This window comes from Musa acuminata, chromosome BXJ2-3 (assembly GCF_036884655.1).
Source record: "Musa acuminata AAA Group cultivar baxijiao chromosome BXJ2-3, Cavendish_Baxijiao_AAA, whole genome shotgun sequence".
Lineage (NCBI taxonomy): Eukaryota > Viridiplantae > Streptophyta > Magnoliopsida > Zingiberales > Musaceae > Musa > Musa acuminata.
The window spans coordinates 5737414-5754283 of NC_088340.1; the positions used below are offsets into that span (position 1 = coordinate 5737414).

At 39.1% G+C, this 16870-nt stretch overlaps 1 protein-coding gene and 1 pseudogene across 1 annotated transcript; one reads left to right on the plus strand and one right to left on the minus strand.

Moving 5' to 3' along the window:
• Window positions 1-4387: 4387 nt before the first annotated feature.
• Window positions 4388-5546, minus strand: LOC135606427 (zinc finger protein 8-like). Its single transcript, XM_065097457.1, has one exon. The coding sequence runs from the start codon at window positions 5287-5289 to the stop codon at window positions 4498-4500; it is 792 nt and encodes a 263-aa protein (XP_064953529.1). The 5' UTR covers window positions 5290-5546; the 3' UTR covers window positions 4388-4497.
• A 4194-nt stretch (window positions 5547-9740) lies between these two features.
• Window positions 9741-11198, plus strand: LOC135606428 (uncharacterized; annotated as a pseudogene).
• Window positions 11199-16870: the final 5672 nt, after the last annotated feature.

Below are 16870 nucleotides of genomic sequence, written 5' to 3' on the forward strand. Positions count from 1 at the left end.
GGTTGGTAATAGGTCTCGACATGAGGTTTCAACTTTCAACACGGCAACAATTGCTTAGAGAGACAGTTATCTCACTCCATCAACGATCATTATGTGTTCCATACGAAAAAAATGGGAGACAGGAAATTCTCTGTTATAGCGAGAATTTTGTGCAAGACATGTTCAGGAATCAATTTTTAAGAGATGAAACATTACACTCCTAAAATATCCGTCCTTCTTGGTGGATCCATCAAAGGGTATATGGGTTCATAGATGAACAGTCTAATTTCTTTGTTATAATTTTTTTAAAATAAATTATAATCTTACAAAAATATTATTTTAAATTATATTTTTATATAAAAGCGACACGAGACGAGCGATAATGAGGTTGATAGTATGCTTCTCATGGAGGTAGGTGACATCACAATGAGAACAAACCTTATAGTTGTCGAAGGCGATCAGATAACTATGTTGATATTGATGTTAACGTGTTAATAATATCGTCATTTGTCATCAAACATTAAAATTATTTTTTTATCATTTATTTTTATATTTTTATTATTGATAAATTGGTCACGCACACAATGTCAAGCACAACTACAAATGAAGAGAATCTCACTCATATATATATATATATATATATATATATATATATATATATATATATATTCACTTGACTCTAAATATTTTTCAATTTACTTGATCAAAAATTATAAAATAGAAATAAGTTCTTAGATCCTAAATTTTGCATTATATGTACGTTTGACTTTGTGAAAATAGTACGCCAACTTGCTTGATAGATTACGGATGTTTTCTATTAGAACTTTCCATTATGGCTTAAGGCAATCACCCGTTCCGATTCAATTCTTTTCCTTCGTCAACGTGCAAGTGCAACCATATAAAATTTCATTCAAGTTCTCTCGTGCCAGACACGAGGCAATGCATCACTCATCTCATTTATGATTCCTTTCTAAAGTCGTGCTTTCCTGAGACAACCATAATTAAGCTTCGTGTCATGTTCCATAATAATATTAATTTACTTTGAATCGTCATCGTTAAATCGTGTCGATCTCATACAAAAGCAGTGGTTGTTTCAGTTCCTATCGGTGAGCCATACGCATTGATAGTTCGCCAATTAGTAGACCCAAAGGTAGAAACAAGGCACAAAGGACCACTCTATTCAAGTGGTTATCATAGGCAATTACTTTTTCGTCTCAATTGCATGCATACCTAACCCTCTTTTATGACTTACATAATATTTATATTTTTATATTATGCTTGATTTACAATATATATATATATGACATGTCACACCAGAGTTTATGTCGACAGAAATCGACCCATGATGATATCCACTATGTCAGGACTCGATCAGCTCTCATGTCGACGATCACCAATATCACTTCTTCTCGAACTCGATCAACAAACATTGCATGATTGAATTATTTTCTTTCAAGTATAAACCCTCAAATTATTCATATGGAAAATAACCCAACACTAAGCTCAACCGATAACTGCAACATTGAAGGACCCGCTGAGCAGACAACCAAGAACAGACGTAAACCATATCCACTGTAGCATTACAACAAACGACTTGAAGACGACAACCACTAACACACACGAACCGTATCCACTGTAGCATTCCAACAAGCAACTTGAAGGCCACCACCACTCGAGCTGGACAGTGTCCTCGTGATGTGAATATTAAATTGGAGAAGACCAGTCCACAGCCCATCTGTCCTTTTAAAATCGGCAGCAGGTCTTCACCAACCTACTCATTGCAACCAAACTACTCCATCTGTCACGTTGATTACAGATGATGAGTGTCCCTTCCTTGCGTTGGAATCCAAATGCCATCGCCATGAACACAAGCAAATGATTATAGACTCTGGAAAAAGCAGCTTTGGCTTTATCTCTGTGGAGTGTGTGGCTCCACTCGTCACCACCGATTCTAGTTAAGAATTAGTTGGGTCAATATCAAGCTGGCAAAGTCTTACCATAGTCATATAAATATCATTATGTAGGACGGTTGGTAGGGCGCATTTGTTTGCTGATGGAATTGTTTCTTCATATGTGCTTAATGAGGGCCATTTCTCTAATATGGGCTTTTGCTATAGAGGCTTTTGGAAGGCCCAAAGAGGGGAATTTTGGATATGATCCGTGACCCCGTCCAAGGCACATCATTCGCCCAATCTCAAACATGTTATCCTCCGAAAAAAATAAATTATAATATTTTGATTAATTTTACATTAAAAAAAATAATATTAACTAACTTATAAGGATCTGATAAGTATATTATTATTAATTAAAACTTAATCATTTTGAGTCATTAGCTTAGGCTTAATTCGTTAACGCATCAGATATCTTATAAGATTGACTCGTGACAATTGATATTACAGTCAATCTCATTTTGAGCTAGTATTTCAGGTTCGAGGATTTAGACAATGATTTATATTTACTTACTATGATCCATCAATCCGTTCATTCCTCTTAGATTGGTCGACTCACGCGGCAGGCACGAGCTGTCTGAAGCTGGGATGGAACGGTGCAAAAGCTTCCAACAAAAATACTTTGGAGCCACGGGAAGCTTCCCAAGGAAATTTTAAGACGTTGGGTGTTGTGGAAATCTATGTTTAACAGGTTTAACTCATTCGATTTGCAGTGCTGCATACAGTGTAACATGTAAAAGGGCAACGCAGCCCTGCGTTCTCTTTCTTTACGAGAGATTGATTGAATTATGGGTCTGAGTTCGTCTGCCTCCAAAAGAGTTCTATTACGTGGCAGCTTCTGTACAACTTACACTGTCATGAATGAGGAGGCGTATAGCTGAGTTCGGCGTTTGAAATCTTAGTCTCGGCACGTAGTTTGTCATCATCTATATCAGCATTACTTAATCCAATTCCTCTTATATAAGAAGGCGATTTGATTCAGAACGAGAAAATTTTCGTCTTCTGCTCTCTCTCTCTCTCTCTCTCTTCAATATTCTATCATCTCTGCAATTACAATTGTCTGAAGTGAAAGCTGAAGTCATTAATTCATCAGTGTTGCTGTCATTCAAACGCTTCGGGACTCGATATATCAGCGAATTCCTACATTCCGACACCACATTTTTGCTGCCCTTTTAGTGTTTTCTGGGGGGTGGTGCCCTTATAAATTACTGTATATGTAGCAGTCACAGCAATGTCCCTCGCAGAAGAAGTGTCAGAGCTCACATTTAGAGAAAACTTCAATGATATATAGCTATCTTATAGCAGACCGTACCAGATTGTAGCAGTTTCATCTTCTAAGCTTATCACCACCCACCATGCAGCCAAGAACATGACTTTTATATATATTTCATAACAATCAAGATTGAAGTCTGAAATGCCTATTTACCGGAGAGTTGTACCCCAGAAAATGGGGCTTTTAATGCAACAATGTAATTGATGCAGAAGTACTACTTTGAAAGATGAAATGGACATCAAGTCCATCTCATCACAGAGGAAAAAATGGGTATTCATTGAACATTTGATGGAGCAAATGTGTGTAAGCATGGAAAGTACAAGCAGTACAATATCAAGGAAGAATAAAACAGGGAATAAGACCATGTTGTCCTTGGGAAGGAAGAATTTTTTTAAGAGTCAATCTTGTTTTCAACCTTTAAAGCAACAAAATTGGAATCCTATTGCTCAGGAATGATTCATGAGAGCTCTAACAATTTGACTTACGAAACAAGAAATCCAATTCAACTTTCATCAAACTTCTGATCATCATGTATAGCCACAATCTAAGCAATAGTTGCAGACAACTCTAATCGACAGGACTACTCTACCAAGCACTCAATGATTAGTTTGCAGTCTGCTACTGGATTCATATCTCATTTTGTCAAACAGAAAACTTCTTAGAGGTCATCAGGTCCATCTTCCATTTCATATTTATCACTCTCACATGCACATCACTTGGACTTGATCTATAAATCACAATTCGATGCAGTTGAACCGAATGCATCAAAAATATTAGCTGCTTTACTTACAACAACTCAAGGTGAATAAAATTGTGCTTGAAATAGAAGTACAATGCAATTGTTATGCAGACACTTGAACAGAGATTGTGTAGTGAGAAAATAAACAAGCAAACCACATAACTATAATCTGAGCAACCTAAAGAAAAGTTCTCAATTAATGATTGGGACCACTCGAGCTGGCAATATCTGAACAAAAGAGTGTGATAACCATGTCTGTGATGCCTATTCTGATCTTGGATTCAGCTAGCTTTTGAGCATGAAAGGGTTAATGAAATTCCAGCATGTCATTATTAGAATGAAGAAGTAATGCATGTAATTGACCCTAAAATTTCTTAAGGTTTCCACAAATTTTGCCTCCCTTCCTCAACACACACACACAAATTAAATCGTGAGGAACAAAGAATATGAGAGAAGCATGTATATTTATGAGACTAAGAGAAAAGTAATATGCAACGGAGAATTAGGAGAAGGATGGAATTCATTAGAGAACTCCTTGTTATTAGATCCCTTGTGAGTTACAAACGCAAATCCAAACTCAAACCATTTTTGGAGCCTGAATCAAACCCACCTTGGTCCTTTGGAGAAACCAAAGTAGTAGCTCCTTCCACCACCATTTCCTTCGTGTCTCTTCCTCCGAACAAAGGCTGTGCAGGTGGATAGTCTCCATGGAAGCTCAGCTTGCCGTCATGCACTGGCATCCTCCATAGCTCGGGCAGCGTACTGCTTTTGATGGGCTGAGATGTGGAACCTAGGCTGCCATGGAAGCAAGCGGAAGGGTTCATGCTAGGGCAGGTGCTGGTCCAAGAAGGAAAGTGGAGAGGCGGTGGGTGGGCGAAGCGGGCGGCAGAGGGGATGGAGCCCAGATGACGGTAGTTGAGGTAGCCATAGACATGGTCGTCGGGGAAGAAGCTGGGGTGGTGGTACTGTTGTGTGGCCAAAGCGGAATGGATGTGTGCTCGCTTCGCGTGCTGGCGCTCCCGCTTGTGGGCGTTCTGATGCCCGCCAAGGGCTTGCGACGTCGGGAACTTGCGGCAGCAGTAGTGGCACTCGAACTTTCTCGCACTCTCCCCACTATCAGCGTTGGCGGCGCTTGGGGTGTTACTGGTTTCGGTGGTGGAGGAGGGAGGGTCGTTGGAAGGGCCATCTTGTGATGCATCAGGCTCCATGGCGAAGTCGATGCCGAACAGCCGAATGACAGGGCTCGTATCGGGTGTATTCGGCTGAGCTGGCACGGCACGGATGAAGGGGAGCTCGGAGAAGGAGTCGACGCTGACCTTCATGAAGTTGTGGATCTGTTGCTCGCTCATCGTTGCCGCCTCCGAGCTCAGTCGAACCTTGTATACAAGCTTCAAAACGGGACCGAGGAGGTATGGAACGAGGAGAGTGAAGAGCAGGAAAGGAAGGGATTTTTGCTCTTTGTTTCAGTCAAGTACTGGTAATGGTGTTCACATAGTCTTTAAGGGGTGTAGAGATGGAAGGAAGAGAAGGGAACAAGGCATGGTGAGGGGCCAATATGGCTAGGGCTGACAAGGGATGATGCTGAACTAAAGAGGCTTTTGGGTACCCAAACACCTTCCAAGTACTACCGCTGTAGTTACTGCTGCATCCTACTACAGGCTTGACTCCCATCACCTCCATGTCTTTTTCTTTGTGTGCTGTTTTCCTTCCTGTACATCCCTTACATCTCTTGTCTCCCCACATGTGTATCCATCACTCGAGTGGGGATCACCTGGAAACGTGATCATCTCTCTCTCTCACTCTCTTGTTTGTTCTTGACCAGGGATGGTAATGGGCTCTTCGTGGCTCTTAGCTTCTTTGTATCGGTGCTGTAAGTGGTCCTGGGATGTGGTAGCTCCATGATTAAACGGTGAGTTGTAGGTAGCGAGTTAAATTACCTTTTATTTTTAATTTCCCTTCTTCCTATGTATGTTCCTCCATGTAAAAATGGAAGCTCGAAACTCTTGCCACCTCCTTGCAGTTTCCTACAACTACAATTCATATCAGCATCCGAAGAACACGATAAGGATGACTAATGTCTTGACATGCATGCAAGCATGCGAAGCTGAAAACATGGCAAGTGATTGTAGTACCTGAATGCAGCTAGAACATGGACATCTCCAAACCTATTCGACTTGATTTCGTAGGTATTCCACTGTGAGAAATAGGTGTGTGATAATGATAGATAGAGACATGCCAAGTCCTCGAAAAGATATATACTGGATAATTAATTGGTCCAGAGAAGATGTAAATATCTTTCGCTCTAACATGTAAATAATCCAATTTAGTTGTCAAATCCACTGTTTGTGGATGTAGTTCATGTGGTTATCGGATTGCCTCCTGCTACAAGAGCACTCACCATCAGGGTTCATTGTCGATGAGACAAAGGATAAGGACGTGCTCAGAAACAGATACAAGGAACATAAAGGAAAGCAATAATTTGTGCGTAACACCTACAGATGAAAAGTATGCAACAACTAAGCTCGAGCATTTTGATCTTGACTTGTGCAGTGTGGTGGATTTCACATGGCCATTACATGCGTCCTATCATGTATGTTGCTTTTCTGAACATTAAACCTAGATTTTCGAGCATCACAAAAGATCTTTGATTGAGACGGAAATGGAGGGTTGTTAGCTGATATGGGACATGGATTTGTCCTCATGGTTGTGGTACGTGGTGCTTTACAGAAAGAAACGAGGAATAGTAATGTCCAACCCCATCAGTCTTTCCTTTTTCTTTTCTTCTCTTTCTTCCTATCTTTCTTCAAAGACGAAGGCTTTTTACAGCCCGAAAAAGCTTCTGTCTCGCCTGTTCCATGGAAGATGGATTACAGCACTCAGTAAGTATAGGAGTTGTAATGAACTCTTCGATTTATACCTTCAAATACGGCATCCTAATACTGGCACATATTTCTTGAAGCTTCAGAAGCTTTCTGAGGTAGAACTGACAAGTGTGAAATCTTCTTTAAACTTGCATGCATTCTCAGACTTTGAAGTCATCCTCCGCATGTCTGACCAACTTTGTAATAATTCCGGCTTCTTACACCCTCCTCATTGCTACAGAGACAGGTTACGGAAGCTACTTTTGCCGTTCCCCCCTTCAATCTCCAAGAAACCTGCTATGATAATGTTCACTTGATGCATACACCTCCTCTTAAATTGAACTCACTGTGTCTCTGGATTCCTCAGATCGAGCAAGCTCATGCCAGGTGATCCACCTGAGCTCTCTCACAGGGAATGGAGTCAAGTGTTGCCCTTTGGGACCTCTGCACCAGTTGGTGTACTTGTTGCAACCCACGGACCAGACTGTCTCGCCTTGGGCTCGGCGCGCACCGCTCAGAAGCAGACGTTGGTCGGCCGCGTGCCGAAAGGGAAAAAGAACAGCGAGATTATAGCAGCGATTAGAGCAGCTGCAGGTTCATAGGATCCGCTTGTTGGGTCGCTGACGTTGAGGGTGATTGTTCCCTCCTCGCAACACTCGTACCAGTGTCAGATTGGAGTAGGCCTCTCTCTTAAAGGCTCAGTGGTCTTCTCAAGACATGGGGTGATAGCGCTGTCGGGAGATCTCCATTCTTAGGACCACCAAAGTGAAAGCAGCTTGAAGATGAAGTCAGTAAGGGGAAGTAGAGATCAAAGAGCTGTGACTGGGCAATGAAAAGGAAAAGATGAGGCAACTATAGGAATTCTTTTCACAGGTTTGGCTATCCATTACAGTAAGCAAGAAGATCTAAGGCCAAGTCATATGATTGGTTAGGTTCAGATGCAGCTGGACATTCCCTATCAGGTCGATTCCACCAATCCAACTTGGTTGGGTATTCTCAGTACTCCTATGAACAGGACCTCACGTTGAATGGTCTTGAACAGTGACATGCAACTTCTGGTGCATGATGCGAAGACATCACAGTCTGCTCCTATGGTCTGTGTGCCGGCCACATGGCCCAAAGACCACAAACTGAGGCTGATCAGATGAATGAACCAGTCTTGATCATCAGAAGGAGAGCAAGTGTGGAGTCGGGACCAGTAGGACATGGTAAATTCAAGTTCTTGTCCTCCTCCAATGGGATGCTAACTTAGGAGAGTTCGGTGACGATGCTGGACCAGCTACTAAATGGGAGCTCATGCATTCCACCCAGTGGTCGTCTTTCCTACGAAATTATATGCAACGAATTCAGTTCCCACCTATGACAAGAGAAGCTCAAGCAAGTCAAGTCCCTTCAAGAATCTGTAAAATAGTAAGTCAACAAGCATCCTTTGGGAAGGTTGGCATCGATCATCCTAATGCAAGTTTATGTAGCATGATTCACATCTATAGCATTATCACCTTGTATCATTAATTAATGGGTTTCTCTCTCTTTTTTTTATTTTTTGAGGGAAGAAGATATCTTTTAAAAGAAATTTGGGGGAGAAAGAAAAGAGAAGTTGAGGAGAAATAGAAGACAAAGAAGAGATGAAGATGAACCAAAGAGGATGTGTCTTCAGATCGATAGGCTTTTTTATTTCTTCATGTATTATTATATATAATATGATTTGTGTCAGTGGCATACCCAACAAGCTCTCTTTTAGGTACTTTATATTAGTACATCTTTGTATAACCCAAATAAATCAAGACTAACCACAGTTAGAAACTGTGCCTTAAAAATGAGGATTGAGCCTTAAAACAAAAAGGAGATCAGTCAGTATTTTATTTCTATTCCTATTCATTCTTACTCTACTCTCCGATCTATCCTATTTCCTTTTCTTCTTGCATGCCCAAAACAGTGTGCAGACCACCCACACAACCTGCAATCGACCAATCTTTTTAGTTCAAGTAAAAGAAATCGCTGTACTTCGATCCAAAACTGCAATGCCAAAAAATGGCTGCTGCCTTAAGTCAGAAACATGAGATCCGGGCCTGAAGAGAAGGGCCTTACAATTCTCTCTTTCCTCCACACTGTCCACCTTTGGTCCACTGATCAATTTTGACTTGCAGAAATATTAATCTTCCAACATCACATCTTGCATATAAAAACGCATGTCATGGCATATGTTGAAACCATTAATAGAGTATACAGATTAGCAGGCCAACAAAGCACGTCAACTTTCCGAAAAGAAATATAACAATCATTTAGATGACTTCTAGATCATCTAAATGACGTCGTGATTACGTTAAATATCTCATAATGTCATGCAAACATTTACATATACGACATATAAAACGCTATAGAGATGCATATTATCTTACGCACAAGCTTACAAACGAGTTACGATTTCGATTCGATCGCAAATGGAATCGGAATCGAACCGATTTTGATTTCGATGGGGGAACCAATGGTTCTAAATCTGGTTTCGAACTATAATAATAATAATTTTTTTATTTTTTTAAAATATCCATTAAATTAGTTGTTTACTTAACTATCAGATGGACAGATTTATCATTTATAGAAATATTTTATTTTTTATTTTTTTTTGGGTTAAATCGAATACAAAACCGGCGGTTTTGATTTGGGGTGGAACCGAAGCACCCCGGTTCGGTTCCGAATCAAACAGAACGGCCAGGCCTGGTCAAAGTCACGAATCTAAAGACTGCCACGTCTGGGCGGGCAAGTGTCAAACATACGGCAATCTGGGTGCGCTCATGGAAACACGCCGCTAACGACGTCACGTTTTACATCACAATCACGACAACTAATGGACTACTTCCCGATGAAATGTAATGTATGAATTGGCTGTGTAACTTCGTACTTACGATCGGAATCTAATTCTCATTCACATAAATAATGTAGAAATTGCCGTGGAAGCGTAGAGAGTCAACTGTTCTTCTTCCACCGTTTCCAGAAGGCCCGAAGACAAGGACTGCTCCCACGTCAGCTGTTACTCTCTTCATGGTGGGTCAACAGCGAGGGGTCGAACCCTTTCGCATCGTTAGATTTGTCTGGAGCGCACTTGGGTAGCGTACGCTGCATCTTTTCCCCACCTTTAAAAGCCCCCACAAGAGCTCCCCTGCGGCCAGTGGACATCTCATCCTCTTCCCTTTTTTTTGTCTCCTTCTCTCTACCATTGTTATCTCCCTTACCGTCGGCTAATACAAAGGGGGAAAGAGAGAGTTGCAGCGTAAAGGGTCCTTGGATTTGTTGGTCATGGGCACCTTAGTAGGTCATGTTGCGCCAGGGTTTGGGTTCCTGGTGATTGGGCTGTGGCACCTCGTTAACCATATCAGGCTCTACTCCATCAACCCCAACTCCTACGTCGCCCCGCCATGGTTTCCCTCTCCTCTCCTCGGGAGGCATCTCGAACTGACGCTTATCATGTTTGGGAGCGTCGCTTCCATCTCCATGGAGCTGTTCATTGGCCCCGAAGCCCACCAGCCTTTCGACGCCGACGGGACCATCCCGTCCAACCATCTCCACAACTTCGAGCACGCCTCCATCTCCCTCACCTTCTTGATCTACGCCGCCTTCGCCGTGGCGTTGGACCGCGCGAAGCTGAGGAACCGCGACTCGCTGACGCAGCTGCTCGGCGCGGTCGCCTTCAGCCAGTAGCTCCTCATGTTCCACCTCCACTCGGCTGACCACATGGGCGTGGAGGGCCAGTACCACTGGCTGCTGCAGCTGGTCATCGTCGTGTCGCTGGCGACCACGCTCATCGGCATCGGGCGGCCGCGGAGCTTCCTGGTGAGCTTCGTGCGGTCGGCGAGCATCGCGTTCCAGGGGGTCTGGTTCATCATCATGGGCTACGTGCTGTGGACGCCGAGCTTGATCCCCAAGGGGTGCTTCATGAACATGGAGGTGGGGCACTACGTCGTCCGTTGCCGCAGCGACGAGGCGCTCGAGCGCGCCAAGTCACTGGTTAACCTACAATTCAGCTGGTGCCTGGCTGCCATGGCGGTACTCTCCATGTTGCTCTACTTGTTCCTGATCAAAACATACCCTGAGGAGCCGCAGTACATACCTTTGGTGGAGGACGCAGTTGGAGAGGAGGATGAGGAGGACTTGGAGTGCCATAAGAAGATGATAGACTCTGAGAGTCTTGGTCATAAGGGGCAAACGTTAAGGGCCATCGAACTGGAAAAGTAAGAGAAGGGTCCCATGGGTCAGGTGTGCTTTTCACTTTGTTTAATGGCACAGGACATCTGAGCCTATTCCATCTGTCTCTGTGTTGATGCATGCTTTGTGAAGTGGAGCAGATCTTTGGCGAAGCCAACTTTGATTTGGAATACATACTTGTAAACTTGTTGTACAAATCGTTCCACATTCTTGTCTTTCATCATCTGTCATAAATCCGTATTGCTTGGAGTTTTCATTAGCACCTGCAGATGAGGCTGTGGGTTAAAAGAAAACTCCCGAAGTCAACATTTAGCACAAAATGCTTATTTAAAGCCCGTAACACTTTTTATTTGATAGAGGATAAGATTTCTCTATTTTGTCGAGAAAATTTTTTTATTCTGTCGAAGAAAATCCTCTTCTTCAATAATTATTCTTATATTCTATTATTTTCATTATGGTATCAGAGCAGTGAGAAAAGTGAAGCTTCGCTCTTGCCTTCGGCCAGCGATCAAAGTCGTTGAGAAAAGCAAAGCTTCGCCCTTGCCTTCGTCCAACGACCAATGCCGCTGCAATCAAATTTCTAAGAGGCTCCGCGGTCAATCCTCATCTTCCTCACCGTGATAGTCTTCGTTGATCTACCAACAGTCGACGGACTTAAGGAGAATGAATGACGGACATAAGGGGAACAAAAGGAACACCTGTGCCCTCACAGCAATAGTAATCGTAGCAGCAGCAACGATCTGCTCTTGCTATACTCACGAAGCTTCTCGCTCGTAAACCATTCTTTACATCGATCCAAGATTGGTATCCTTGACAGGAGCACCATCTTGCGGGGGCATGATAGAAGATAAGATTTCTCCAACTATATGAAGAAATCTCTCTATTCAAAATCGTTCCTCCTAATATGTATAAATAGGAGAGGGACATGTTAATGTATTTAAGCTTTTTCACTTCTTCAATAAAGTTTCTTCGATAATTATTCTTATCTTCTATTATTTTCATCACAATTCACATCGATATGTTTCTTTGACGAAATATGAGATGTCTTGTCCTAAACAATCCTATATATTAAAACATAGAGCTTAGTGCAAAGGAGTAGTATCATTTGACCCAAATGATTGTCCTGTTAACTACATATGATCAAACTAAGAGGTCAGCTCATGCAGTCATCTAAGAATCTGTGCACAATATGATCCACAATTTAGATTACAGGATGTGTCAGAAATTGCTTGCTGACCTTTCATGCAACCAAAGAGATAGAACGGCTGCAAAGAATATGGTTGATTTTGGACTCTGAAAATGGGGTCATCACATGGTATTTTGGAAAGCAGCCTTTTCCCAGGTTTCTTCTCGGAGAAGGGAAACAAGCGGATGGTTGAACTCCAATAAGAATATAACATCTATTCTTTGCTAGTCTCATTCTAGAGAAGGTTAGTATTTCCTAGTCAAAGACTTCCTCGTGTACGTTAGCATGCCATTCTGCCTAAGAAAGAAGAAGGGAAGCGTTTCAGGCATTTCTGTGAGCTCAAAATTGCTTGCTAAACAAGCCATACTTTGGCTGCAATCAGACTCTCAACTCGACTGGAGAGTTCAACCTGTTTTAATGATCTCATGAACGCTTAAGGGTGCAAAATCTACTAATATTTCTTAAATCATATTAGTATATTTGGGAATTGCTATATGGCATACGGAATATGATCCACATGGAATCAAACATATTGGTCCATTCTAACTGAGCTGGAGCAACCTGGACATGTATTTATGACACGCGAGATACCTGTGTGACCTGCAGATGCTCAAATAGTGGTGTCATTTCACTTGATAACAGTGAAGTGCATGCACCTGTACTGTCGATGTGGCTGTCAGCATCTTGTGGTCTGGCCCAATTTGGAACTCAATGTTACTTTGATTGCAATCATGTCATTCTCCATCAACAGTTTGAATGATGATGCTGATGACGATGCATGAATATAACACTAAAACTATCATGAACTTAGCTTCAAGCAGAATTCTTAGCTAAGCTTTTGTCTTGAGACAAGCTATCCCTTGTGGATTGCAATGTAAGATCTTAAGCAACGAAAATGACTTCGTATAGCATTCCCACAACGAGATTGGTCAAGGTTTTCGTTATTACATATATAAATATGTATATATATATATGTATGTATATATATATATATATATATATATATATATATATATATATATATATATATATATATATATATATATATATATATATATATATACATGTATATATATATATATATACATGTATATATATATATATATACATGTATATATACATATATACATGTATATATATATATACATGTATATATACATATATACATATATACATATATACATATACATGTATATATACATATATACATATACATGTATATATATATATACATATATACATATATACATATATACATATATATATATATACATATATATATACATACATATATATATACATATATATATACATACATATATATATACATACATATATACATACATATATATATATATACATATATATATATATATATACATACATATATATATATATATATACATATATACATATATATATATACATATACATATATACATATATATATATACATATATATATACATATATATATATATACATATATATATATACATATATATATATATACATATATATATATATACATATATATATATATATATATATATGTATATATATATATATATATGTATATATATATATATATATATATATATATATATATATATATATATATATATATATATATATATATATATATATATATATGTATGTATATATATATAATAGGTTGCCTTTACTTAATATTTATTAGGTTGATATATTCAACAAGGAATACTCGAACGGTATGTTGAAACTACTTAAAATTTGTGGTTGATATCTTCAGCAGAATAATCGAGTCTCTTAAGTATACTTTAAGTTTTTATAGAGACATCTCAAATTATTTTAAGTGTTTTGTTGAAATTAAGTAAACACATACGGTCTAATTTTAAACTAATGAATAGTGCTCACTTCATCATTTCTTGTATCTGCTACAGTATAATTGGTTTTTAGCCTTAGAAAGATCGGTAGCCTAACATCGTAATGGATTCAATTATTATCATTATTAAGGTCTTTTTATTATATGCACTTAGTGTTAGGATCAAGAGCGTCACTAAGAGGGAGGGGGTGAATTAGTATAGCGGAAAACTTTCCGAATTCGAAAGACTTTGTTTCGATTAAAACCGATTCTAACGAAAATAGTTTGATTCAATTCGTTTAAGAGAGAATTTGAACTTGAAAGCTTTTCGTAAAAGTGTAAGAGAAGATTAAGGAGATTTACGGTAATGTAAATTGCACAAATAAAAAGCGTTAATTTCGTAAAATCTTCGTACGATTAAAACCGATCTCGGAATGTATTTACTTGAAAACGTATGTGAGACGTAAGCGTAGTAAAAACACAGTAACGATGAGAGGCAGTTTGCTATAAAAGTAAATTGCTCAAAGTAATTAGAGTGGTTCGATATATGTGACATACATTCACTTTCGGATTCCTCATCCGACAAGGTCACTGGCGTCCACTAAAGACCTTTATTCAATAGGTGAAGACCAACCACCTTTTACAGTACTTTCTCCTTTTCACGGGTTTAGGAGAGAACCTTTACAAGTCTCACACCTCTCTTGAATGATCTCAAAACTTAGAAAGGGAGAAGGAAGACTCTAACACTTGTTACAACACCTTTAGATCCAAACAACTCAAGATTATCTCAATGCTTTCGTACCCTTTCATGCAGAAAAGGGTGAAGTTTTTATATGCCCCAATGGCTTCAAAAATGAAGCTAAAAAGTATATAATCCCGGATTTCCAAGGTCCTGACGGTACCACCGCTATTATTGGGCAATACCACCGTCTGGCACCTGACATTGGATGGTACTACCGCTCCATCTGGGCAGTACCATCGTTTGACAGAGCTCAGAGATCGAGCTCTGGCGGTACCACCGCTGTTAGTAATAACTGTCGATGGTACCACCGCCCAAACCACCTGGGAGATTGGGTCTTCTAGGCGGTGCCACCGCCGGACATATTTTCAAGGGCTGGTTGGGCTGTTCAATCCGGCCCAAATCAGCTCTGTTAAGAGCCCAATTGGCCCCTAATTAAGTTAGTGGGATTATCTCTCAATCCTAACTTAATTTATACTCTAATTATGATAATTAAGATATGATCACAGCTCTTCTTGTTCCAGTGCGTCAATTGCTCTTCCGGTGAACATCCAACGAACTCTCGGTAATGCTCCGGCGGACTCCCGATAAGCTCTTGGACTTTACGACGATCTTCTTGATAAGTTCCGATGAGCTTCTTTGGTAAGCTCCTGGACTTCTCGGTTGGTTCTGGCAGAACTTCCGACGAACTCTCGAATTCCCAACGTGATCTCAATATTGACTCCGGCACAACACTTACTTTATGTTTACTACTATCGTAGTTAATCCTGTATACTTTTCTCAACATATCGATTAGATCAAACAAATTACAATTGATTTCATCATCAAAATCCGAGATTCAACACTTAGTATACGTGGGTCAAGCCTAAATCAAACCCTTAAAATTATGTTATTGTTTATTTACTATGTATTGAAATATAAGTCAAATTTTATGATTTGATAAGATTTTGGTTAAGGAATTTTAGTCAAATACTTGGATATGTTCTTATTATAAGATTTTGATTTGATATGTTTATATTATAATTGGAGTCGGAAGTCTTGAAGTAGCTCTTTTATATTTTTTAATATTCAACATCAGATTTTTCAACATGGTATCAAAGCTTTTTGATCTTTAATATGATATTAGAGCCTTTTTAATTTTCTAACTTGGTATCAAAGACTTATCTAAATCCTATTAAAAAGAGAAAAAGATTTATTGAGAGAAACAACGCTTTTTAGAGAAAGAAATAGGATATTTAGAAATAGAAACTACATTATAGAGAGGAAAATAATGTTGTTTAGAGAAAGAAACCTACTCTTAGATAGAGAGAGAAAATTTGAGAAAAAAAAAACTATAGAGAGAAGAATTCTTGAAGTAGTGCTCATAATAATATTAATAAGAAGATTATAGCTTTCTTCAATAATATAATTCAACATCAAATTTCTTGATTCACTAATAAGAACAATGACCATTGAAGTATCTAGATGAAGATATTTTTTAATTATCAAGATAATTTAGATATTATTGATAAAGGTCTTACAAAGTTTAGTAAAAAAGAAGAAGATTCATGCACCTCAAATCAAAATGTCTAATTGAGATGTCACATAAAGAAAGATGAGGAAATTTTTATCCAGAAAAGATCTACACTGCTTAAACTTCACATGATACTTGATCCATCTTTCAAAAGATTTATCAAGGCATGACTAAGATGAAGAGATATGTATAAGCACTAAAATCAAAGTTGAAAAGTTTGAAGATGAATCAAACTTAATCTATCTCAGATCATTTTTTTTTTCTTACTTTTGCCATTACAAACTAGATAAAAACCCAATAGTAAAAAGATTAGTGACGTTGAAATTATGAAAAAAAATTAAATCATTAATATCTAAATTTGAGCAAGTAATGTGTTTGGTTGATCAGTCCAAAGATGTTGAGGAGATAGATATCGATGAACTGATGGATTCTTTGATAATCTATGAATAAAGAATCAATAAATATACATACTCTGAGCAAGCTTTATACTCAAAAGAAGAGGTAGAGGCAAAGATAACAATCAAGGTAAATGTATGGGCATATTGAAAACCGAGAGGATAACAATCAAGGTAGAATCAGACTAGTCGGA

Excerpts from the sequence above, each read along its gene's own strand:
- LOC135606427 (XM_065097457.1), bottom strand. The coding sequence starts at position 5,289 with ATGAGCGAGCAACAGATCCACAACTTCATGAAGGTCAGCGTCGACTCC.